This window comes from Panicum virgatum, chromosome 5N (assembly GCF_016808335.1).
Source record: "Panicum virgatum strain AP13 chromosome 5N, P.virgatum_v5, whole genome shotgun sequence".
NCBI classification, from domain to species: domain Eukaryota; kingdom Viridiplantae; phylum Streptophyta; class Magnoliopsida; order Poales; family Poaceae; genus Panicum; species Panicum virgatum.
In genome coordinates this window covers 5269120-5294482 of record NC_053149.1, presented here as the reverse complement: position 1 = coordinate 5294482, position 25363 = coordinate 5269120, and the positions used below count along the sequence as shown (strand labels likewise).

At 43.4% G+C, this 25363-nt stretch overlaps 3 protein-coding genes across 4 annotated transcripts; all 3 read left to right on the top strand.

The window, feature by feature from the left end:
- The first annotated feature begins 1964 nt into the window (after positions 1-1964).
- On the top strand, positions 1965-5894 carry LOC120674305 (syntaxin-32-like). The gene is made up of 5 exons (XM_039955477.1): positions 1965-2385; positions 3171-3421; positions 3545-3714; positions 4495-4698; positions 5438-5894. The coding sequence occupies exons 1-5, from the start codon at positions 2136-2138 to the stop codon at positions 5595-5597; spliced, it is 1035 nt and encodes a 344-aa protein (XP_039811411.1). The 5' UTR covers positions 1965-2135; the 3' UTR covers positions 5598-5894.
- Positions 5895-7767: 1873 nt separating this feature from the next.
- Positions 7768-10820, top strand: LOC120673441 (nucleolin-like). The gene is made up of 3 exons (XM_039954269.1): positions 7768-8430; positions 9823-10072; positions 10237-10820. Exons 1-3 carry the CDS (start codon positions 8059-8061, stop codon positions 10599-10601), a joined length of 987 nt encoding a protein of 328 aa, XP_039810203.1. The 5' UTR covers positions 7768-8058; the 3' UTR covers positions 10602-10820.
- Positions 10821-11918: 1098 nt separating this feature from the next.
- LOC120673440 (protein SUBSTANDARD STARCH GRAIN 4, chloroplastic-like) lies at positions 11919-25109 on the top strand. 2 transcript variants are annotated; one of them, XM_039954267.1, is made up of 23 exons: positions 11920-13827; positions 14247-14445; positions 14573-14632; positions 14851-14955; positions 15042-15182; positions 15284-15346; positions 15939-16166; positions 16282-16365; positions 16936-17093; positions 17180-17705; positions 18151-18321; positions 18413-18472; positions 19113-19235; positions 19883-20158; positions 20268-20333; positions 20463-20594; positions 20793-21614; positions 21789-22069; positions 23025-23257; positions 23518-23756; positions 23864-24055; positions 24301-24573; positions 24687-25109. In XM_039954267.1, exons 1-23 carry the CDS (start codon positions 12056-12058, stop codon positions 24831-24833), a joined length of 6351 nt encoding a protein of 2116 aa, XP_039810201.1. In that variant the 5' UTR covers positions 11920-12055; the 3' UTR covers positions 24834-25109. The 2 variants fall into 2 exon arrangements, with proteins under 2 accessions (XP_039810202.1, XP_039810201.1); XM_039954268.1 differs by lacking the exon at positions 14247-14445 and having other exon boundaries at positions 11919-13827; positions 14573-14627.
- The last annotated feature ends 254 nt before the right edge of the window (positions 25110-25363 follow it).

Genomic DNA, 25363 nt, shown 5'->3' with positions numbered 1-25363 from the left:
AGTTAGATCATTAAAGAAGTTGTCTCTTATGATAGTATGAGCTAGTGGTTGACTTTAATTGTTGGAGGAGCCCTAAAGGACTACAGGATTAAAAAAGACTGAAATGGCTAGGTTATGGAACCAAGAAGACTAAAAGACCGTCTCTGCGAAGTTGGATTGACAAAGATGTACTTTTTATTTTATTTTTTTCCTGAGGAAGAAGAGTATATGTGAAGTTTGCGCAGTTTCTTCAGCAAACTTGCATATATCTCAGTAAGTTTAACACTTTACCCGATAAAAATGTAAGTCTGTACGTTACCTGCAATTACAGATTTTTCACTTTTATAGTTTCTGTACATCTCTGTAAAACTGGGCTGGCAAAAATTCAACTAGAATAGGACAAAATCTTCAAAGGGAAGCGAATAGAAGACTGATACTGTCTCAATTATCTGGAATATCAATAGCTAGTTATTCAGCTGATATGTTCGGATCTATAATAGCAAAATTAGCTAGTTAATCATTAGCTGGCGGCATTCTCACTCAAGGTCAAGGGGATTGTGCAGTTCTTTTCAATTTTAGGCCTTCGTTACGTCAGTTGGGCTACTGTGTGACTGTGTCTATATGCTTCATGGGCCTTCTTCTTCTTTAGGCCGTGCTATGGGGAATCTTGGCCCATTACGAAAAAATTCCCGAATTCAGCCCGAAGGAAAGGAATAAGGAAACTTTAATCGAAGCCGTTGCTTCATGGGTCAGACGGTGAAGACGTTCCCAGGCGGTAAATCCTATATATCTTCCGCAAATTTTTTTCTCCCCCACCTTCCACTGTTTGAGATTCGTACAACGATCTATATCCATTAGATCTACCCAGTCCAACCCTAACCCTCCCGTTCACCATCCCCTCCTATGAACCCGCCGCCACAGGGGACCGCGCCGCCGCCGCTCCTGCGCGCCGCCAACTCCACGCGCCGCTGCCGCGCCCCGCTGCCGGCCACCGCCGCCGCCCTGCCACGCCGCCGGCTGCCGCCGGCCACCACCGCCGGAGAAGAAAGTGGTAATGTTGAGTTCCAACATTTTCAAAATATCATTTCAACATTTTCAAAATACTAATTCAACATTTTCAAAATGTTAGTCCAACATTTTTAAAATACTAGTTCAATATTAATTGGGTTTTAATGGACTTTATAGATGATTTGCTTAATCATCTTCCACAAAATGTATAGGAGCCCCCTTCCCAGACAGCAGGAGGCAGGATGCCGGGGGCGTTTAATTTTCAAAAAAAATTGTGCAGTATCCGTCACATCGATTTTTTGAATACATATATGGAGCATTAAATACAGTTGAAAAAATAACTAATTACATCGTTTAATTGATTCATACGAGATGAATCTAAGACCAATCTCAATGAAAGTGTTATAGGAGTGTCATGGACATTAAATTTGTTAACATATACCAATAGTATGAGGAGAGAGAAAAAAATGTCATGAAATGTGAGAGGAGGCACATTTCTTAAGTTCCCAGTCTTGGTAACTGTGTCGATGACACTCCCACTGAGACTGGTCAAATGATGCTAACTAATCCATGATTGGACATTAATTATCAAATAACAATGAAATGTGCTACAGTAGCTAAATTCAAACTTTTTCACCAACTAAGGCCATGTTTAGTTCCCAAAATTTTTTGCACGGTACCTATCACATCGAATCTTCGGATACATGTATAGAACATTAAATGTAATTGAAAAAATAACTAATTATACAGTCTAACTGATTAACACAAACTAAATATTTTAAATCTAATTAATTCATAATTGAACATTATTTATCAAATAACACTAAAATGTGCCAAAACTCAAACTTTTTCACCAAAACACACCCTAAACCGCATTCTCCGACCCAGTACCCAACCATCCCCGCGAAGCAAACTCTTGCGATCTGACAAGATTCTCCCCCAATTTCCAGCTCGATTCCCCATCGCCGCCCACCCTGAGCCGACCGAGACGTCCCTGTGCTTCCTCACCCTCTCCCTTCCCCCTCCCCCTCCCCCTCCCCCTCCCACCGCGTGCTCCTCCCCCATCCCCCTCCCACCCACCGAGGCGGAGGGCGAGGAAGAGGGCGAGATCCAGATCCGGGGCCCCAGATCCACCGCCGGCGGCCGCCATGAACCCGACGCGGCCCGCGCAGGCGTCGTTCCGCGACCGCACCAACGAGTTCCGCGCCGCCGTCGAGAGCGCGCGCCGCCACGCCGTCCCTTCCTCCTCCGCGGCGAGCAGCAGCGGGAGCGGCGGCGCCGGGCCCCTCGACGGGTCGATCGCGGCCACGTCGGCGCGCTCGGAGTTCAACAACCGCGCGTCCAAGATCGGGCTCGGGATCCACCAGACCTCCCAAAAGCTAGCCCGCCTCGCCAAATGTATGCTCAGCCCCCTGCTCCCCCTCGTACCTCCTGATTCTCGCGTCGCTGCAGATAAGTTAGAATTGGTAGAGCGCTACGATCAGTGAGATCTCCAGATGCGATAGTTGGTTATGAATAGTGATTTACTTTGTGGTTGCGGATGATTGATACGTGTCTTTGCTTGAGGTTTCTATGAGAGTGTTCGTTCTCACTTCTCAGTGTTTCCGGATGATTGATTGTTTGGTGTAGATGTCTGTTGTAACCTGGTTGATCGTCTTGGCCCTTGGGTGCTCATCTGCCTACTAGTACCTACTTGTGCTATTTTCTATGAGGGTCAGGATGGGTGTGCTGCGTTTATATCGTGATGATGTTACTCTTCTAGTGATGCCATTAGCATCATGATGCCGTGAAGCAAGCCAGATGGCCATTCTTTTATCTTAGTCTATTTACATGCTTCTGAGATGTGTGCTTGTTATGTGGGTGCAAGTGTATCCGGTTGTTGCCTCCTTTTGTGAATGGACTTATTTTCTAGTTACATCAGTTGAATCTGACATTATTATATATTCATATGTTCCCAGGTCCTTAATCATATGATCTTCAGTATTCTATGCTATGGTAGCATGGTGCTACTGTCAGATCTAATTATGTACATTAGTTCTAGTGGCATTACATGCGATGTATCACCACAAAACATCATCGGGAACCTCATGCTATATGCCTTTTTATCATGAATACTCATATGTTATGCATTTATAAAGTTCGTGCTATTTCTATGATACTCATTATGAAATGAATGTTTGCAGTGGCAAAGAGGACATCAGTTTTTGATGACCCTACCGTGGAGATTCAAGAGCTGACTGCAGTTATCAAGAAGGATATCACTGCTTTGAATACTGCTGTTGTAGACCTACAAGCTCTCTGCAATTCACAAAATGAGAGTGGGAATCTATCCAAGGACACAACGAATCATTCCACTACAGTCGTGGACAACCTGAAAAACCGTTTGATGAGTGCAACAAAAGAATTTAAAGAAGTTCTCACCATGCGAACAGAGGTCAGATAAAATCCACCCCCACCCCCCTCACAAAAAACCTCAATTATACTGCTCATCCCCCCCCCCCTTCTAAAGTCTATAGTACACATGGTTGATTAAAGCCTTTCTTCCCATGATATGTAGAATTTGAAGGTTCATGAAAATAGAAGGCAGATGTTCTCCTCGTCAGCTGGAAAGGATGCGTCAAATCCATTCATTCGTCAACGTCCCCTTGTTACTAGGGACCCATCTGAGCCCTCTGTGCCCCCAGCACCATGGGCCAGCGACTCTGCATCTACCCCATTGTTCCAGAGGTACTGTTTCCCATACAAAACTTGATGGTTTTGTACTTTTATATTTAAGCAGCCACCTTATTTTAGTTCTATCACATGCTATGCTAGCTGTGGGTTAGCAACATGGCTTCTGACATTACACTTGAGTCCATTCACAATCATCTTAGTTTCCCTCTATTTCACTTGGTATTTACATTATGTAGTGTCTTCTATCTTGGGAGTAATATGGCACAAAAGAGATACTTTTCTATAGAAGTCCTCACATCTGTCAAGTACATAGCACCACTAGCAACTGGTCAGGAAACTTTAGAAAACCAATCTGGCTTGGACAACTATTTTGTGCCTGCAAATGTAAACAACCAACAACCAGATCCCCATCCCAACCCAATCCTTGCACATCCCTACCCATCACTTCCAGAGGCATAGCAGCCTTTGCATTAGCCCTGTTTACACAATTCAATGTTATCAGATGTATCTACTTGAGGTGAGTATTTTCTATGTTGCCATTGTGATGGAACAGCCTCAATGCTTGCTCACAAAATTTATCAAATAACATTATGCCAGACACGGGCTAGTCCAGTGGGGGTTCATCTTACTGTCTGTATTGTTGTGTTTGGCACAAATGTTTATGTTGAGACAAGCTATTTCTTTTCAATTTGTTCTCTACGGCCGTGCTAATGTTAAAGTATAAAATTGGCTATAATATCATTTTTGGCAGGATACATTTCACACTCAACCATGTAACATATTGTCAGTGTGCTTTAAGAGTTTTACTCACAAATTTGTGCTCCTGATCACCAGGAAGAAGACTAATGGAGACCATGGAGCATCATCATCATCATCCCAGCCTTTCATGCAGCAGCAACAACTAGCAGTACAGCAGGACAGTTACATGCAGAGCAGAGCTGAAGCTCTACAGAATGTGGAATCAACCATCCATGAGCTGAGCAATATATTTACACAGTTGGCAACCATGGTTTCTCAACAGGGAGAGCTAGCAATCAGGTGAACCTTCACCCGAAGTTTATTTTAAACATCTTATTATCTGGAGAATAAATATCCTGTGCTTGAATTCAAATATGTAACTTCATTTTTGTAGAAGTGTTAATGCCTTCAAGATATAAGGACATGACCTCACTTAGAGAATATGTTGGCCTTTTCAGAGATGAACATTGTCTGAAATATTAGTGTAGAATCTGAACAATAGTCGACTGCCTAGCTGTTGGTGTAGCTGACTAGCTGGTTGGAATATGAGCAGTGCCTGCAAATTGATTAGACCCTGAGGATAAGAATAAGTTGATTGCTACCTCCTTTTTAGTTTGTTAGGCTATCCATTTTGTTGGAAAGCAATGATCTATTACGAATGTGGATATTTTGTGAAGGGCCAAGCTATTCTTTGCACATTTAAACAGGATCTTAGTACTGTAGCACGGGCAAAAAGTCTTTTTCACTAAAAGTGATACCATTTATCCCATTATGATCCAGAAGACATAAAACAAGTGCGGTACCTGGATATAAGATTCTGGTTGCGGTTGCCGGTTGGGATCATGCCTGATGTCAGAGAGTGATGTCACACCACGGTTCTGGGACCTTTAACCCCAAACAGCTACTGTATCACTAGTTTTCAGTTTTCACCATCCCTGTAACAGTCATTAGAAGTCCAAAATCAAAATTTGACGATTCATGCTTAATACTGCGCTTTGGCTATGTTTTTTTTTCCTTAATGTTGCCTTGTCTATGGCAGAATTGATGAGAACATGGATGACACGTTGGCTAACGTTGAGGGAGCACAGGGCCAGCTCCTGAAGTACCTCAACAGCATCTCATCGAACAGGTGGCTGATGATGAAGATATTCTTTGTACTGATGGTGTTTCTCATGATCTTCATATTCTTCGTCGCTTGATTCCTTGTGTAGCATCTCTCAGCTCATGCTATGCGTAGACAGCTGCAATGCGAAGTATTCTTTAATTTTTGCTCATACTACTATACCATGTACACAATTTTCACCCCGTATGATAAGCAACCGTTCACCCTTCTGTGGTCATGTAAATTGGGACAGCTCCCGCACTGATCTGTTGCTCTTGACTCTTGAGTGTCGATGTTTCCTCAATATGTTTGATGTATTATCTCGGGACCAAACCAAACAGTAATAGGTGATAGCAATGTTTCAGAATCGCTGCTCATCATTGTGGGATCGCCACTACGTGTTTGTGTCATGTACTTTCTGATCGTTCCTGTGGTCTGCATCTGTTTCAATTATTTTGGTGATATTATCCCAATAACTAGTGTTTACGATCCGTTGATTGCAGGTACGCCTTCAGGGCTGAGGCATGTTCACCTGGAATATGTCTTCACGATAAACATGGATGAATACTGGCATCTTGAATTAGGGCATGTCTGAATGGACTAAAGTTACTTTAGCACTCATATTTTTGCTAAAGTTTTTGAGTCTTGACTAAATAGTAGCCCATTCTATTAGCACTCCTGTTTGGATTTGGATGAACTAATACTAAAGTTTAGCATTTTCACCTATTAGTACTTGATCATTTGGATCCAAACGGGCTACTCCTAATTATGCTTTTGTAACTTTTCACGCGTTTTTGCCACGGCAAAATAAACCCCTAGGTGACCTTACACTGTTGCAGTGTTTTCCTTTTTGAAAACATCACTGTCGCAGTGATCATTTAGGGTTCGTTTGGTTGCCCGCACAAGTCCTAGCCAGGCTCCATTAATACAGGTACCTATGTTTGGTTGCCTGTTTAAGGTTCTTAGCCAGGCTCTATAAATGCAATGAGGGGTCTTTAGGCAGGCTTGTTGGAAACGCCCAGATCGACTGTCTCCACAGAGCTAGGCTTGGCTTAGCTTTGGCCCGCTGTCTGCTCACCTCCCCATGGGACCATCGATCTTCCCTGGTCGTCTGCTCACCGGAGATGCCTTCCCCATGGCGGAGCTCCCCCGCCTGGCCGGCGACGAGGCCCCGGCGGCGAAGCTCCTCCGCACAACTGGTGGCGAGGTCGCCCCTGGGAGGACCTGGTGCGTGCGACGGGGCAAGGCAATAGCGACAGCAGAGGGCCGGCGGCGAGCGGCGGCATGGGCACGGTGGCACGACCGCGTCCCAGCGGCGGTGGCAGCGAACACACGTAGCTAGTGCGAGCACGAGCAACAAGAAGCGGAGAAGAAGCCATTTCCGGCGTTTCTCGTCGGAGGCTGGGGCAGCGGAGAGGTTCTCACCATGGCGTCTAACGACGGCGCTGGGCGGCTCTGGCGATCAGCGGGGAACTGATTTTGGTGGTCGGCCGGCTGAGGCGACGGGCGGGGGAGGTCGGCGGGGTCCAGCTATGGCTCCTGGGGCGACGAATCGGCTAGAGATGCTATGGTGGCAGCGGATTTCGCCCGCGTGGGTGGAGGTGCCCTGCTTTGGTGCCGAGGCGGGCACGGGTGGCGGCAGGATCAGGCGCGAGGGCGGTGGGGGTCGGTCGCGAGGTGGCGGCGAGGAGCGTGGGGAGCAGCTCGTCGCGCTCGGCGACCTCGCGGTCGCCACGCGCCCTGAGCGTGGCGGCGTCGGCCTCAGCGAGCTGGGCGGACTCGTCGTCGGCAGAAGAGGGGCGTTGCAACAGATAATTCCAACCATAACTGAGAAAGAACGAAAGGTGGGAGGTGAGTGGTCAACGTTGCAAAGAAGAGGTGATCCTACTCAACTAAACCAAACAACCAAACATAGGCATATCTAAACCAGGCTTATCTAAGTCAACCAACCAAATATGGTCTATTGTATCTGTGAAGCCAGACTTGGTTAAGCTGGGCTTAAAATTCTAACCAGTCTAGACTTGGTCTGATAATCAAAAGACCCTTAGGCGCCCCCTCTGCAATCTCCATTTCTGCCAGGTCCTCTGGCTCACAATTCTGCAGGGAATCGTAGCCCGGATACAGTACAGGCGAGTTCTTGCGACGTCACACTCACCCATCAGGCAAGGCAAGGGGGAAGCGCCCGTGGCACGGCACCACAGCGCGTGGCGTGTGCAATCTGGCAATGCGGGTGGATAGAATTGTAGCTGGGCTGCTGGGCGATAGACCAGGCGCGGCACGCGAGCAAACTACCCTCCTCTCCCTCGCCCTGCGCCGCTGCTTAAACAAACGCCAGGCAAGGCCGCGGGCACGCGTCTCCTCCACCCCATCTCAAAACCCTAGCGCCTGCGCCTCCATCCCCATCCAAATCCCAATCCCCGACCCGATCCCCGGCGGCGAGGAACCCCCCGCGCCGATTCGCCTCCGCAGATCGGCGGCCGGGCCGAGGGCGGGGCGGGTTCAGATTCGGGTTCGCGCCGGGGCGCCTCGTCGGGGTCCCACCGCGGCGGTTGGGGAGCATGGTTGGAGGCGGGAGGCGGGGCGGGGCGGCGGACGAGGTGAAGCTCAACACTGGCAACGTGTTCGCGGCGCTCGAGTCCCTCAAGAAGAAGAAGAAGGGCGACAAGGGCAAGGCGGCCGGGTCGTCGTCCTCCAGGAAGAAGCACGGCGACGGGGCGGCCCAGCAGCAGGAGCCGGCGCAGAAGGAGGTCTTCTGGGCGCCTGCGCCGCTCACAACCAAGTCCTGGGCCGACGTTGGGGACGACGACGACGACGACTACTTCGCCACCACCGCGCCCCCGCGCCCCGTCTGGGGCACAACCGGACAGGGCGACGAGGCGGCGAAGGACGAGGAGGACGTCGAGGATGCTGTTCGCGCAGCCCTTCAGGAGGTCTATTTCCCCTACTCTATGCGCCTCTCTATTTGGGTGATGAAATGTGCTTGGAAATGTTTTAATACCTTTGAAATGTGTTGTTTTTTAATCTATGCTCACTGGTCGGTTGGCTAGTGTTGGCGCGGAATTGTTGGAGTGAGGCATGCAAAGTAATGTAGGCGTACGCCCTTGTGTGTGTGTGTGTGTTATGCTGTTTGATTGCTGTAGGTAACGGATGCATGAATTCAGTTTAATTTTGCAATGCATGCTCAGTTTGGCAATCAGTTCAATGTAGGTATGGAAACACTAAATTTCCGCTGCAAAATTCTGTAGGTGTATACTACAGCCACGTGTTTGTCCTCAGATTGAATGATCATCTTGTTGCACAGCACATGCTTAGCTGAGACAAAACGACATGACGTAGCTGCATACATGGCTTATGATTGTTGTGCCGCTTAATTAATGCTTGTGACAGATGCAAGTATTCACTGTAGCAATTAGTTTCTTGTGTAGTGGAAACAATAATTTGCCATGGGAAAATGCAGTTATAGATAGGTCCGTATGATGAACTGATGAATTTATACTTCCGTTGAATAATTCTCTTGTTGTACCACATATGCTTAGCTGAGAAATCGACATGACGTAACTGTATATATGGAATTGGATTGGAGAATTAGTGTATTAATGTGGTATCTTTATTTTTGGCAGTTAATGATGTTTTTCAGAAGTGTGAGGGTGTTATGTGTCCTGGAACTGTAACGGTATATATAGAAGATTAGCAGTAAATAGTTACAGAGGCACTAAGGCACATAGAGTGCAAATTACTGTTCTCTATTAGAGCAAGTATAATAAATGGCTTATAGCCAAGCAAATGCTGATGTGGAGGAGGGAGGGAGGGAGCTTGGTTCTCATGCAAGCACCAAGCTGGGCACGGAAGCATATGCAGGTGGGGAGCCATACATTAAATGAATGTGAGGAGGACTAGGAAAGAGAAAATGGAACATGGAATAAAAAAATTTCTTATAGACAAATAAGAGACCACTGTTATATAGTTTGGCTCTTACATCTTGGCTAATAGCCAAGCACTTGGCTCTATTATTAAATTTTAGTGAAGGTTCAAAAAAATGTTATTAAACTTCGTTTAATTGAGATTGAACGCTAAACGGAGGCCTAACGTCTACGTTTAATCTACGTTTAACCTTCCTAGGCGCTAGTCAATAGGCTAGCGCCTAGTGTTTTCTTGAACATTGGTTTTAGTTCTATTTATCTGAAGTCTAAATAAGGATATGATCCAACAACAAGCAAATTTATTTCGTCTCTTATGGCTTTAGCATATAACATGTTTGATTATTTGTGTTAATGATGGGTCTCTGTGATGTCATTCTTAGATGTATTTGCTTCATGCTGCAGGACATTGAGAGTGATGATGAGGACCTTGATGATGAGGTTGATGGTGCTGAGGATGAACCTGAGCATGAAGCGGGAGATGCCCCAGCTGAACCTCTGAAGACAATTGCACTCCCTGCACCTCCCAAAGATACAGAAAGACAACTATCTAAAAAGGAGTTGAAAAAGAAGGAATTAGCAGAACTTGATGCGGTATTGGCTGAGCTGGGACTTTCTGGAAATTCAAGCAATGCTGCACAGGATGATAAGAATGGTAAATGCTACAGTTCATTGTGTTTCCCCTCTTGTGTTTTGTAGTTCTTGAATCATGCTTGGATGATCACTATGGATTGAAGAGAACCTAAATTCCTGATTCCAATCTCTCTGTGGTTGGGTGTTTGTATGAATTTTGTTTTCTCATGTTATATTTTCTTGCAGTTGAGAAGAAAGGTGTGAACCAAACTGGTGATGGAGAGAAAAAGGAAGATGCCCCAGCCCCTTCTGAGAGCAAGACCTCCAAGAAGAAGAAAAAGAAAGACAAGAGTTCCAAGGAAGCAAAAGAAACACAAGAAGCAGCTGATGGGTCAGAGGAGACTGCCAGTGCAGAACCTGATGAAGACACAGCAGCTGTGGATGTGAAGGAGCGCCTAAAGAAGATGGCTTCTATGAAGAAGAAGAAATCAAGCAAAGAGACGGACACGGCTGCCAAAATCGCTGCTGCTGAGGCCGCAGCAAGGAGTGCAAGGCTCGCAGCAGCTAAGAAGAAAGAGAAGAGTCATTACAACCAGCAGCCCGTGCGGTAAATGTGCAGAAAGTTTTGAAATGCTGAGTTTGATATCCACTTGTTCGTTTTGGACTTGCAATAAAACTTTTTTGAGTTGATGTCTTTATGACTGTGAAGCCTTTCTGAGTTCCATTTCAGAATTCATGAATGGCCTTTATGGTCGCAAAACAGTTGTGTAATTGTGTTTTGAATTGCTCATCCAATGGAACTTCATGAACGACATGGCCAGTCAGGGTTATATCGTGCTGCCTCCTGTAGCCCTAGTCTTGCATTGGGCTAGGCTTGTCGAAATTATCCTCTGCTTGCTTTCTTCAATCATAATACCTTTTCCATTTTAATAAATATACCTTGTAATCATCCGCAGCCCGTAGGATGGTACCACGTGCTCTGTTTTGCAGGTCGCTGAGTGTAAAAGATGGTGTAATCTCTTTAATATTGTACTGCTAATAACAGTAGCGTTTGATCTCACAAGTGGGCCAGCGGGTCTTGGATGTGGGCGATCTGCGCTGCATCACTATACCAGTGGCAGATGGTGCTCGGGGAGGCATCTGGTATTCAGGTACTTGTTAGTCATAACCGCTCAGTTCCTAGTCTCGTTCATAGGACATGTTATCGTCAGAGGATAACTGTGCTTATGCTGCGTTTATACTGAAAAGTTGCTGTCAAGTTTGTCGGAATTCTTGTGAGCCGACTGACCACTTGTCAAATTGACAACGGCTGTGTTTAGATGAGGTGAAAAGAGGAGAAAAAGGCACATCAGTCACTGTAGTATACTGTAGCACTTTTTGTTTGTTTGTGGTAAATATTGTTCTACCATGACCTAACTAGGCTCAAAAGATTCGTCTCGCAACGTACATCAAAATTATGCAATTAGTTTTTTATTTAACTACATTTAGTACTTCATGCATAGATTATTTACTATATTTAATGTTTCGATGTGATAGGAGATGTGATGGATGTGATGAAAAGTTTGGAAATTTGGTGGGAACTAAACACACCCAACAGCATTTTCTTGCCTTGTGCAAGCTGGTGCATCCTGTTGCGTAGGGACAAACGATGGCTCGCATTGCGTACTGCACCTGGGTTGCCTGGATACGAACAATTCATAAAGCAATGGAAATGGAATGGACAAACTCGCTAAGGTACAGCACTGCAGCGAAAATTCGAATAATTGCGAAGCGAAAGAATAAGCAAAAAAGAAAAGAGGGAGAAGGGAAACTGGAGGCGAGGAAGCGAAACTTCGAAAGCTCTGCTGCGCTTTCGCCAGAGAAGGGAGAACTGATGAAGCGGCACGGCGGCGAAACGGGCCCCGCGAAAGACAAGCATCTCTCTGGCGTGTCGCCCCGCGCCTAGGCTACCGCTACTGTGGTCTGTGGGCACCCACCTCCTCTCGTCTCCCTCCCTGCTGCCCCTCCCCTCTTCCTCCCGCCGCACGCAAATGGTCACCTAGGCGGGCGAGGCCGCCGCGCCGCAATGTCGCACTGCCTCCGCGCCTGGGCCTTCCTCGCGCCGCCGCCGCCCCTCCTCTTCCCGCGCACCCGCCGGCGCCCCCGCGGCCGCCTGGCCTCGCGGCCCCTCCTCATCCTCGACCCGCCGCCGCTGCTCCGCCTCAAGGTTTCCGACTCCAGCGACTCCCCCGCCGACGCCGCCCACGCCCACGCCCACGCCAGCCACGGCCACGCGCCGCCGCTGCTTCCGGGGCCGCGGGGCCTGATCGGCTCGCTCGCGCCCGTATGGCGGGAGGGGCTCTTCCTCGTGCGCTGCTCCGTCTTCGCCGCCGTGGTCTCCGTCGCCGCCGCGCTCTCGTGGGTCGCGCAGCTCCGGGCCCGCTCCTTCGTCGAGGCGCGCCTCCTGCCCGCGGCCTGCGCCGCGCTCGGCGAGTACCTCCAGCGGGAGGTCCGCCTCGGCAAGGTGCGCAGCATCTCGCCGCTCGGGATCACGCTGCAGACCTGCTCCATCGGCCCGCACGCGGAGGAGTTCTCCTGCGCCGAGGTGCCCGTCATGAAGATTAGGGTACGCCCCTTCGCCAGCCTCAGGAGGGGGAAGGTCGTCGTCGACGCCGTGCTGTCCGAGCCCTCCGCGCTGGTGACGCAGAAGAAGGACTTCTCGTGGCTCGGGCTTCCCGGGCCGTCCGAGGGCACCGTCAAGAGGCATTCAGGGGAGGAGGGCATAGACTACCGCACCAAGACGAGGAGGCTCGCCAGGGAGAAGGCTGCGGATCAATGGAATGAGGAGAGGGATAAGGCTGCAAGGGAAGCCGCTGAAAAGGGGTACATCATTCCGAGTGACCAATTTGTTTCTCCGTCCACTGATGAGATGCTGGAGGTTGATGGGCCTACGGAGACTGGGAAGTCCAGTCCGCCCCTTTGCGCTAATGAGATGCACAAGAAGGATCATCACTTGGCAACGGGCATAGACTCTGGTTCGAAGCATGCGGATTTAGAGAAATCTTTTGGTGTCAAATCACGGATTCCAGGGATCAACCTCTGGTCTAGGATGATTCCGAGCCCTAGTAGGCTCAGGTACAGGAGAAAGGTTCATAGTAGGGTAGTGCCAGATGCTGACAATTCTTCTCAGCAAAGGATTCTTAGACGCAGTGCGGATGCTGCTGTAGCATATTTTCAGAGCACAGGTTGCAGTAATATTGATGATTCATCCCCTGGCCCAGGAAAAAGCTCATCACATGGAGGTTCTGCCAATGTTGGTGACATTGAAACCGTTTCAAATGACGGAACTGTTGGCGGCTCTGGGACTGCCTCAACAAGTTTGGCTGAATCACCATCGGCTAATCAACGATCTAGTCAGTTTAGATCATGTAATTTGGATAACGTGTTAGTAAGCCACAATTGGGAAGATCTGCAGATAGGTCAGGACAACTTCCCTCAAGGCCCTGTACTGGAGAAATTTGACAAATCTTTTGAAAACAAATTTGTTCCTCAGCGAGAAACTATTATCGGGAATTTTAGTTCATGCACGCATGGTCACAACTGGGTGCCATTTTGGCCTTTCCAACTAAATGGGTTCCCTGCCAGTTTTAATGCACCGTGTGCATCTCTGGATGTTCAAATTCAGAAATTGAAGTCACAATTTGCTATTGGTCCTGGAGATATCTCTGCTGAACTTACAGAAGGGGTTAGTCAGATGCATCCTGGTGGTGTTCAGAATGCCCTACCCATTACCCTTGATTCAGTTTATTTCAATGGAGGGAATTTGATGCTTCTTGGGTATGGTGATCAGGAACCCAGGTATGATCACTTTATTTGCCATCTCATTTCAAATATGTGCTCTTCTGTAGTTATTATTCCCCCTTTCTGACGCATTGTTTCCAATAAACTTTCAACATTGTGAACAGTAAATATTCTCAATTTAGGCTTTCGTATTCATATTAATATATCTTATAACCTGGTGGCACCATTCCACAATAAAGTTGCTAAAGCATAGCACAGAGTTGGGGTAGAGTATGCAGAATGTGCTGTAATTTACATCTTAGTCTGTTAACACAATTTGTAGGCTTTTGAAATGTTAATTTTGTTAACATTGGACGTAGGTTTTTATACTTTGAAACTAAATACAGCTTGAAGTGCTACAACTCTGATCTTGTCCAGTATTAACATTTTAAAATGATCCCACTACTTAGTTTGGACTGACGGCCTGTGTACTGTAGAGAAATGAAGCATTCTAGTGGACACGTTAAGTTTAAAAACAGTTATAATCGTGTACACGTGCATGTAACTGGGAACTGCATGGAGTGGAGGCAAGACCGGACTTCTCAAGGAGGGGGTTATCTTTCTACAGATGTTTTTGTTGACATAGCTGAACAAACATGGCATGCTAATCTCAATGTAGTCGATGCATTTGCTCCGGTAATTCATCTAATTTTATGATTTCTGTTTGACCGTAATTTTATTATCTTATATTCTCTGCTGGACAAAAAAAATGACGGACGTTGGAAGTTTAGTGTCTGTGTTGAAATGGAGTTTTCATGTGCAGCTGTTTGAAAGGATTTTGGAAATACCTGTTGTTTGGCACAAAGGAAGAGCTACTGGTGAGGTACTTCCCTTTTTCCCACTGCTTGCGTTGATAGCCCTTCATATTTTTGAAGACAAGTTTTGACATGTGATTTTCACTTGCACTGGAGGAGAGTGGCTGAACTTAATAGGGTTTACTGTTAGCTAGGCCAAGACATCCATATCTCATAGAATCTTTCTTATGCGTTCCTTGACCTTTCAATATGCTTACGAGAGTATTTTTTACTTTTCCTCTTACAGGTGCATGTCTGTATGTCAAAGGATGATAGTTTCCCGAGCATTCATGGTCAGATTGATGTGAAAGGCCTGGCTTTTCAGATATTGGATGCCCCATCATCATTTTCAGTATGTTTACTCTTAATCCCATGTGTTCTATAGAACATAGAAATGTTAGCGCTGGAAATATTAATAGTAAGCCTTAATACATTCAGGATGTAGTGGGCAAACTTTCATTTCGTGGCCAAAGAGTATTTTTACACAATGCAAGTGGATGGTTTGGTGATGCTCCAGTTGAAGCTTCTGGAGATTTCGGACTAAATCCTGAGGATGGAGAGTTCCATCTAATGTGCCAGGTACTGTAAAATGTTCTACCTGCATATATAGGTTTATGTCATACACAGTTTCTAAAACAGCAATGCTTAAATCGTTTTGGTAATTTTGATTCTCGTACCAGGTTCCATCTGTCGAAGTTAATGCACTTATGAGGACAATGAAAATGAAACCTCTTATGTTCCCGGTACAACATACCCTCCCTCCCTCTCTGGTGCTGCATGATTGCTTTGGTATGATTATTTCAGTTCTGCATGCAGCTGATTGATCTCTTTTGACTCAGTTGCCTGGCAATATATGGAAATGCCGTAGATGTTTAACATTTAAATATACTAGTTTCAGCTAAGACAAAGAAGGAAAGGATATTATTGATTAGTTTTGTAAAAAGAACATTATCATATTACAAATTAGTTTTGCGCTGTATTGATTGTGAGAATTTAACTTTTGAAGGTCATATATGGAATTCACTAATTTAACCAACATGTCTTGTAGAGTGAGTAAAGATAACTAGATTTTGATATATTCTCTATTTGTACTGTCCTCATTGTATGGAGAAAAAACAACAACATTAAATTGGTTCTCAGGATAAAAAGAAATAGCCTCAGGATGAATCAAAGTGATTAGTTTAATTATCATTATGGGCAATGTGTTTGACATTTTTTTTTTGTAAAAAATAACTTGGAATCATATGGTGTAATGTGTTCGAGCTCATTTATCCCTTATGTTTCTGTTTTCCCTTTTTAATGTGGACTTCTTATACAATAACCTAATCTTTTCAGTTGGCTGGTGCTGTTACTGCTGTATTTAACTGTCAAGGACCCCTTGATGCTCCTGTTTTTGTTGGAAGTGGGATTGTCTCAAGGAAGTCTCTTTCAATATCTGGTATGCCGCCATCTGCAGCTTCTGAAGCTGTGATGCAAAACAAAGAGGCTGGTGCAGTTGCTGCATTTGACCATATTCCATTCTCTCATGTATCTGCCAATTTCACATTCAACCTTGACAACTGTGTGAGTACAAATATAGCCATAATTCTTGCTATTTTGGAAGTTCAAGAGTTAGCGACCGTTTCTCTCTCTCTCTCTCTCTCTCTCTCTCTCTCTAAATTATCATCCCTGGATGCAGGTGGCTGATTTATATGGTATTAGAGCTTGCCTATTGGATGGCGGAGAAATTCGAGGGGCTGGTAATGCATGGATATGCCCAGAGGTATTATTGTTACGCAGTGTCGTACTGTTCCAGTCAGCCATACTTCTGTGTTTGAGTCAGACTAACTTCTTTCTACTTCTACTGTGGTGGCTTCAGTTTGCGGCAAATCATCTTATCGTTGTTCATTGCACACTCTATACTTTAGAAAAAAAAGTGAACAATTTTGGATTATGATGAATAGATGATGACATAATGACACTCAAATCATGAAAATGTGTATGGAATAATAGAATTAAGGATATTCGCAAAGGGTGTTCATTAGGTCCATATGATGTTCACAACTTTTGACACTCTAGAAATGTAGTTGGAGCCCAGCAAAGTCATTATATTGCTCTTTCCCCTGGGGTTGTAGTGAATGTGCATTGTTAAGTGCCTAGAAAACAACAACAAACTACAGCCTATCCTTCTTTCTGTTAAAGTTCCTTACAGCTAGAATATAGCAATGTGCTCCTATGAAGGCAAGCATAAAGTTGCGCTGCTACATTAATCCATTATAGATAACCTAGTATTTCTCATCAATACAAGTAACCACATTATGCAAAATATATTTATAGATTTCAATCTTTACAGGGGGGAGTTGATGATTCTGCCATGGATATTAATTTGTCTGGGACCATTTTACTTGATAAAGTTTTGCATCGTTACATTCCTGGAGGAATCCAGCTGATTCCACTCAAGATTGGAGAGCTCAATGGAGAGACTAGACTTTCTGGTTCCCTTGTTAAACCGTGAGTATCTCAAATGTAGTGTCTGATGTCCTGTGTCCAAGGAGGCTTAGTATTTTTTTAATCTAACAACAATAAATCTATTATAGGAAGTTTGACATCAAGTGGGCTGCACCAAATGCAGAAGATTCTTTTTCAGATGCACGTGGCAATATTGTTATTGCACATGATTATATTATGGTCAACTCATCATCTGTTGCCTTTGATTTAAATACTCGAGTTCAAACATCATATATTGATGATTACTTGCTGAACAAGAGGACATATCAAATGAAAAAAATCATGCCACTAATTGTGGAGGGTGTTGATTTAGATTTACGTATGCGAGGCTTTGAGTTTGCTCATATAGCGTCCTCAATACCTTTTGATTCACCACGACCGCTACATTTGAAAGCATCTGGAAGGGTCAAATTTCAAGGTAAAATCATGAAATCTAGCAATACAGCTGATGACAAGATCAAGGGTGTTCTGCAAAGTAACATTGACCAAAATAAGCTTGAGACCAATGCGTCAAAGCTTGCTGGCAACATATCTCTATCTGGAATAAAACTCAACCAACTCATGCTAGCGCCACAGTCTACTGGTTTCCTTTCCATTTCACGGGATTCTGTGATGGTAATTACTTATTAAATTGTTTGGTTTCTTGTTATCATACTCCATATTCAACTTCTTTTGCTTCTAGATTTCTTGTTATCTTCAAGCCATAATTGGAAGCAATGATGGTACTTTGTGCACAAATATATCCACTATTACTGCAGAAACTTTGCAAAAGGGTTTTCATTGAAATAGCTGCATATTATAATTTGGGGACTTCAAACGATCTTTAGTTTCAAACGATCTTTAATTCCATGTACACTTAACTGGTTTTACACAAAAATGGATCTTGTCTTCTTGGATGCATATGAGTTGGATGGTTTTCCACATGAAGTTTTGATCTAAAAAATTGGATAGAGCATGCAATCATGTTTGTTCTGTATCAATTTTAGTATTGTATCTGTATGGACTTCACTGTGGTTCCTGTCCATCCTCCCCTTACAATCTCTATTCCCTGGTCAAGCAGTTGAATGCTACTGGCAGGCCTGATGAGAATTTTTCCATAGAAGTGAATGGGCCATTGTTTTCCACTACGAACGAGGCTATTCAAGATGTAAGGCTTCTGTCAATTTTCCTCCAAAAGGGGCAGCTGAGATCTAATATCTGTTATCATCCTGAAAATTTGTCCAGTCTAGAGGTACAATATTGACATGCTTGTATTTTGCTTGCCAGTAGATTTTTTTGAATTTAATGTCCCATTTTTTTGAGCCTTGTTCCTGGTTTTAAAGGTTCGGAATTTACCACTTGATGAGCTGGAATTTGCTTCATTGCGTGGATTTGTTCAGAAGGTAATGTTGTTTTTAGTAATAATATATGACCTATTATGATTTTTTCCCCTTTTTAGGATAATGCAATGGCAGGTTTTGTACTATGATCTTTGATTCTTTGTGTTATGTTTGTCTTGATCGCTTTGGTTGGTGCTGCTCTGTACCATGTAGCTATAACTAAATTACTAGCATATCCAAGTTTGGATACATCTTTGATGACAACACAGCTTTTAATTGCAAGCATGATGTTATAGACCGACTAGACAACCACTGGAATCATCAATAGTATGTGGTACTATAAGAATTTTGTGCTGTGTTTGTATTAACAAAATTTAGTTGTTGAGCTTTAAATTTGGGGTGTGGTTATTTGCAGGGTGTGGTTATTTGCAGTGCTGTAACTTTATGGTTTACTGCTATTTTGTATTGCCTATTGTTCACAACATACTCATGTATTCATTTTGTTACTTTTGGAACATATTTTTTGGTTACTAGCATAACATTTTTCTGTTACTACCATCCAGTTCCAGTATGTTTTTCTGCCCTTGCTTTTAATAGGAATATTGTGGACATACAGGTTGAATCCGGAAGGTCCAAAATCATTGACCTGTGTTACTGGGCAATCCACCATAATGCCTGACGCATCATTTCTTTTTTGTTGCAGGCAGAACTTCAGCTTAATTTCCAGAAAAGAAGAGGTCATGGTTTGCTATCAGTAATTCGTCCCAAATTTAGTGGCATGCTTGGTGAAGCACTCGATATAGCTGCTCGATGGAGTGGTGATGTTGTGAGTATTCCTTTCCTATTTTTTCTTCATTTCCTGAGCTTAGTATGTTACTATCATATTTTGAAAAACAGTATGTTACTATCATATTTTGAAAAACAGTATGTTACTATCATATGTTGTTTATTGTCCCTTTACGAAATTTGATGTATTGACATCTAGAATGATGCTTCAGACATTATACTGGGTATACTGGGATATAAAATGATGTCCTTGGTAGAGTACACATTGGTTATACTGGGTATAGTGGCATTAATGATGCGTCAGCATACTGTATATATTGATATCTAGTATGATGTGTCAGGCTGGAGACACTATTATATCCTTGGTAGAGTGTATGCTGGGTATGCACTCCTAAGAAACAACTCACGTTATGCTTTAAATCTCTGACCATACTCTTCTTTATACCTGTATAACTTGCAGCAATTATCATTAGTTTTACTCTGCTTTTGATCTCTGCGAGTCATAATAATGTGCTGCTGTTAGCACAGACTACGTGGTGTATAGTGTAAATCTATTCTGCATCACTAGGTTTTCCTGACATCATTTATCCATTTCTAGTGAGGTTTGTATTTGATTTTAATCACTGTTTTGGAACCATCTCTCTTTCTTTCTCTCACTAGCCTTCTTTTTTGTATTTTAATACACAGATTACTATGGAAAAATCTATCTTGGAGCAAGCTAATAGCAAGTATGAGCTTCAAGGGGAGTATGTTTTCCCCGGAACACGTGATAGATTTCCTGTGGAAAGTCAGAGTAATGGATTCATAGAGAAAGCAATGGGAGGGCATCTTGGTAGCATAATGTCTTCGATGGGCAGGTGGAGGATGAGACTAGAGGTTCCTGGCGCTGAAGTAGCTGAAATGCTTCCTTTAGCAAGGCTTCTTTCACGAAGTACAGACCCAGTTATTCGTTCTAGATCAAAGGTATACATTTGGTCCCAGAACTCCCCTTTCTTTGGTTGGACAAAATACGTGTTGGTGTTTATGGTCGATTAGATGGCCCATGGCCATGTAACGCTCCATTTGTTGTCAGGAACTTTTTATGCAATGTCTGCATTCTGTTGGGTTCAATGCTGAAAGTCTTCGTGATCAACTAAAGGTATTGTACTAAAGCTAGTGATTTGAGCCGAGTAGATTCACAGGCATAGGGGTTGATGTCTTCTCCAATTCTATGTCTCATGATGACATTGATTCTTTATAGTAAGCTTTTTCATGATACTTGCTCCAGGCATTAGAAATGTATCATGATCGGTTGGATGACAACACCATGGAAGATATAACACTTCCTGGCTTAGCTGAACTGAGAGGCTATTGGCGTGGCTCTCTTGATGCCAGTGGAGGTGGTAATGGGGATACTATGGTGAGCATGTTCAGAAATTGACTCCTTGGCATGATTGTACATGTACTTTGCTGTTTAATTTTGTTTTCCATTTGTTTCCTTCCAAGCATTTGTTTTGTATATGTTAGTGACTTGCAACAGGATAGTTTTCCTAAAGTTATAGTTGAATATGGGATGCATGTACATATACATGATTCATAACACACTTATGTACCACAGGCTGATTTTGATTTCAATGGTGAAGATTGGGAATGGGGAACTTACAAGACTCAGCGTGTTCTCGCATCTGGTTCATTCAGCAATAATGATGGCCTGCGTCTTGATAAATTGTTTATTCAGAAAGATAATGCCACCCTTCATGCTGATGGGTCGATTCTTGGACCACTAACAAATCTTCACTTTGCTGTGCTTAACTTCCCAGTTGGTCTTATACCAGCTTTAGTTCAGGCTATAGAATCATCAACCACAGACTCAATTCATTTTCTGAGGCAATGGTTGACACCCATTAAAGGCATTTTGCACATGGAGGGAGACTTGAAAGGTACTCTTGCAAAACCACAATGTGATGTTCAAATAAGGCTGCTTGATGGCACTATTGGAGGCATCGATCTTGGAAGAGCAGAAGTATTAGCTTCTGTTACCCCTACAAGCCGTTTCGTATTTGATGCAAATTTCGAACCAACCATACAAAGTGGGCATGTAAACATTCAAGGTAGTATCCCAGTTACTTATGTAGACAGCAGCTCAACAGAGGAAAGTCTGGAGGAGGAAGATGGGAAACAAGGTATCATAAGAATCCCTGTTTGGGCAAAAGACAGAGGACCATCTAATGAGATCAGTGAAACAAGAATTCTGAGAGACAAGATGGAGGAGGGATGGGAATTTCAATTAGCTGAAAGCCTTAAAGGTTTAAGTTGGAACATGCTAGAACCAGGTGAAGTGAGGATAAATGCAGATATAAAGGATGGGGGTATGATGTTGATAACTGCTTTGAGTCCTTACGCAAACTGGCTTCAAGGCTATGCTGATGTTCTCCTCCAGGTATATCATTCTTTTTTAATTACTATTATTCAGTTAGTGACAATATTCAAGTATAAGTATTGTATTTATATATTGGTTCTTTTGTTGTACTTGTGAAACCTTTAGAATATTTTTTTTTCTAATCTAACGTGAAACAATGTTGTTGATATTGTCCCTTATCTTTTCTTTATCAAGGTTAAAGGCACAGTTGATCAGCCCGTTGTTGATGGGTCTGCAACATTTAACCGAGCGATTGTGGATTCTCCTTTCCTTCGGACACCATTGACAAATTTTGCTGGTACCATTAATGTCATATCCAACAGACTATGCATCAGTTCCATGGAAAGCAGGGTTGGGAGGAAAGGGAGATTGTCGATGAAAGGGACCCTACCTCTGAAGAACAGTGAGCCATCTGCCAACGACAAGATTGATTTGAAATGTGAAGTTCTGGACATACGAGCAAAAAATATTTTGAGGTCATTGTTGTTTCTTTATCCTTTTGTTTATACAGGATTGCATACTAGTAATTGCTTCATAGGGTATATGCTTCAGTCTAAAATAAACGCCCCCTCTGATTGCAAATTTAGGTCATTTTAGACTCATTCACAAGGATTAAGAAAGTAGGTCAATGATTTTATTGCCCTTTATTTATACTACCTTGGGAAAGATGCCTGCTTTATTTAGGAGAGTGGTAGAATTTATTAAGCAAGGGTAATGGAGGAAGAAAATAGAAAAAAATACTTGTAAATTTTCGGATGACTTGAGCTAATAGAATAGTTGAGGATTAATACATACTACCTTTGCTATTGGACAGAGTATAATTTGGGAGATGAATTTTGGTTAGAATATATATGTAATTTTGGATATACTGGCACTAGCATTAAAGAGAGGAGTGTACATTCAGTAGTTACTTAATCCAGATTGGAGCTTTTCAGCCTAGGCGGTTTTCGGGATCCTGGGATGGGCATAATAATAGTGTAATCGGTAGTTCAGTACTGTCTTCCAAGATCAATTTAATGCATTTGCAATAGTATGCTGACCTTACATGCATCTCATAAATGGATAGGGTAAATCGATGCTGACTGGAGAATACTTACTCTTGTCACAAATAAGTGATGTTTTGGAGATCGACATGGTCCTCCAAACCACATCTTTGACTAATTTTTTTTTTTGTTACGATACATTCATAAACATAGCAGAAGTATATATACTTTTATTTCGAGACAAATCTACTCATGTCATTTTCAAATATTCAAACTAACAAATAAAAAATAATTTCTATTCAAAGTTTAATTGAAAGTGGTTGACTTAAGACAACGCCAAAACATCACTTATTTATGACTAGAGGGAAGTAATAATATGTAGGACCCAACACCGTGGAGTTGTGGTGCCTTAACATTTGTTTTGTTGTTTCTGTGTTGACTTATGTAGTGGCCAAGTAGACAGCCAGCTGCAAGTTACAGGCTCAATTTTGCGACCAGATGTCTCTGGGATGATCCAGTTGAGTCATGGTGAAGCATATTTGCCTCATGATAAGGGCAATGGTGCTGCTGCCATTAGGCTTGCTTCAAACAAGTCGAGCTACCTTGCTTCTGGTTTTGACCAATCAACCACTTCACAGGATGTCTCACGCATTCTGGGTTCACTGTCAGCATCACCAGAGAGTAAGTATTCCGTAAATTTAAGCTTCACTAATTTTGCGACCAAATATTCTTGGCTATAATATTTTGTTAAACTTTCGTTCAAAAGAAATATTTTACTTAACTGAGTTGCACATAAGTACACCACAACTGGTTCAATCCGGTTTTGGCATGAATAAGTGGTATATTATTTACTTCTGTGCCATTTTTCTCAGTACTTGTGCTGTTTCCTTCATGACTTCATGAGCCAACTGAAGCTGTTCATTTTCTCTTAATATGTCTAGGGGAACAATCAGGCACAGAAAGGGCTCTTGAGCATGGAAGCTTTAAGCCAAACATTGATGCCCGGCTAAATGACCTGAAGCTTACCTTGGGACCAGAATTAAGGATTGTTTACCCTCTAATTCTGAATTTTGCTGTCAGTGGTGATCTAGAGCTCAGTGGGATGGTTCATCCAAAGTACATAAGACCTAAGGGTATCTTAACATTTGAAAATGGTGAGGTCAACCTGGTAGCTACTCAAGTAAGCCTAACTGCCCTAAGCCCTTGGTTAGCATATCTTTATTTTATTGGAGCATACATCCTATTTGATATGGTTATAATGGCTTTACACTCTGTACTCAATTGCAGGTTAGACTAAAAAATGATCATTTAAATGTGGCAAAATTTGAACCTGATCTTGGTTTGGATCCTGTTCTTGATCTTGTTCTTGTTGGATCTGAATGGCAATTCAAAATCCAAAGTCGAGCAAGCATGTGGCAAGACAATCTGGTGGTAACATCAACACGCTCTGTGGACCAGGATGTTCTGTCACCTAGTGAGGTGAGTCTACAATGAGTAATAATAACCGAGTGACTTTACTGTAGGACTTTAACACCTTGCTTTAGTTTTTCAACTACGGTACAATCAGGTGAAACTGCTTACGTACAATATACCTCTTTCTGGGTGTTTACCCAATCCATTTTGGGTAGCGCATGAAGATTTGTCATTAAAGAATTGGTTTGCTGCATTATTTTCCTATCATATATTGATACGCCGTTCTTAAACCTGCTTTCTTTGTCTTTTAGGCTGCAAAGGTTTTTGAGTCACAGCTTGCAGAATCACTATTAGAAAGTGACGGACAGCTTGCATTCAAGAAGCTTGCAACTGCAACGCTTGAGACTTTGATGCCAAGGATTGAAGGCAAGGGTGAGTTTGGACAGGCACGGTGGCGGCTGGTTTATGCTCCGCAGATCCCAAGTTTACTATCTGTGGACCCAACAGTTGATCCGCTAAAATCACTGGCAAACAATATCTCTTTTGCCACAGAGGTGGAAGTGCAGCTTGGAAAACGCCTTCAGGTATAACTTCTCGTAAAAAGGAAATAGTTAGACCTTTTTAGCCAGATAAGGTGCAATGTGTTGTAACACTGGTCTGGGTAGGAACTGACCTAATTGCTGTGGTCAATGTGCAGGCCACTGTTGTTAGGCAAATGAAAGATTCAGAAATGGCGATGCAGTGGACGCTGATATATCAGCTAACTAGTAGGCTCCGTGTTCTCTTCCAGTCTACCCCATCCAATAGGCTTCTCTTCGAGTACTCAGCAACATCGCAGGATTGATTCATTGTTGCCATTGCACCACAGCAGGAACCGGGCGTAGCAGCTGTGCTATATGAAGATTAGGTGCCCTGATTAATTATTTTTGTAGATATGCAAGTTTTGACAAGGAGTTGTGCTTGTAAATCTGCTCTGTGGTAGTTACATTCTTTTCTCAGAAACAAAGTTTCTGAGGCTGTAAATAATAGGAAGCGATCTTAGCGTCGGATGTAAAGAAACACATGTACAAATGAATTAACTCGCCCAGTCTCCACATGTACAAATGAATTAACTCGCCTAGTCTCCGCTGCATCGCCGCCCATATATAAAATTGGCTTTTGTTATGGACTCGGCTTACAAAATGTGCTTGTGTGCCTGTGGCTTGACATGTGGAAGTGTGGACATTTATCATGGTACGAGTACTTTGCGCGCGCCTTGGCGCGCCCTCATTTTTTTAATAAGATAAGCAAAGATTATGAGCATTTATACGTAATAAGCGTCTTAAGCTGTAGTAGTATGAACTTTTTGTGGTGGTCCAAATATGCATAAAAAAG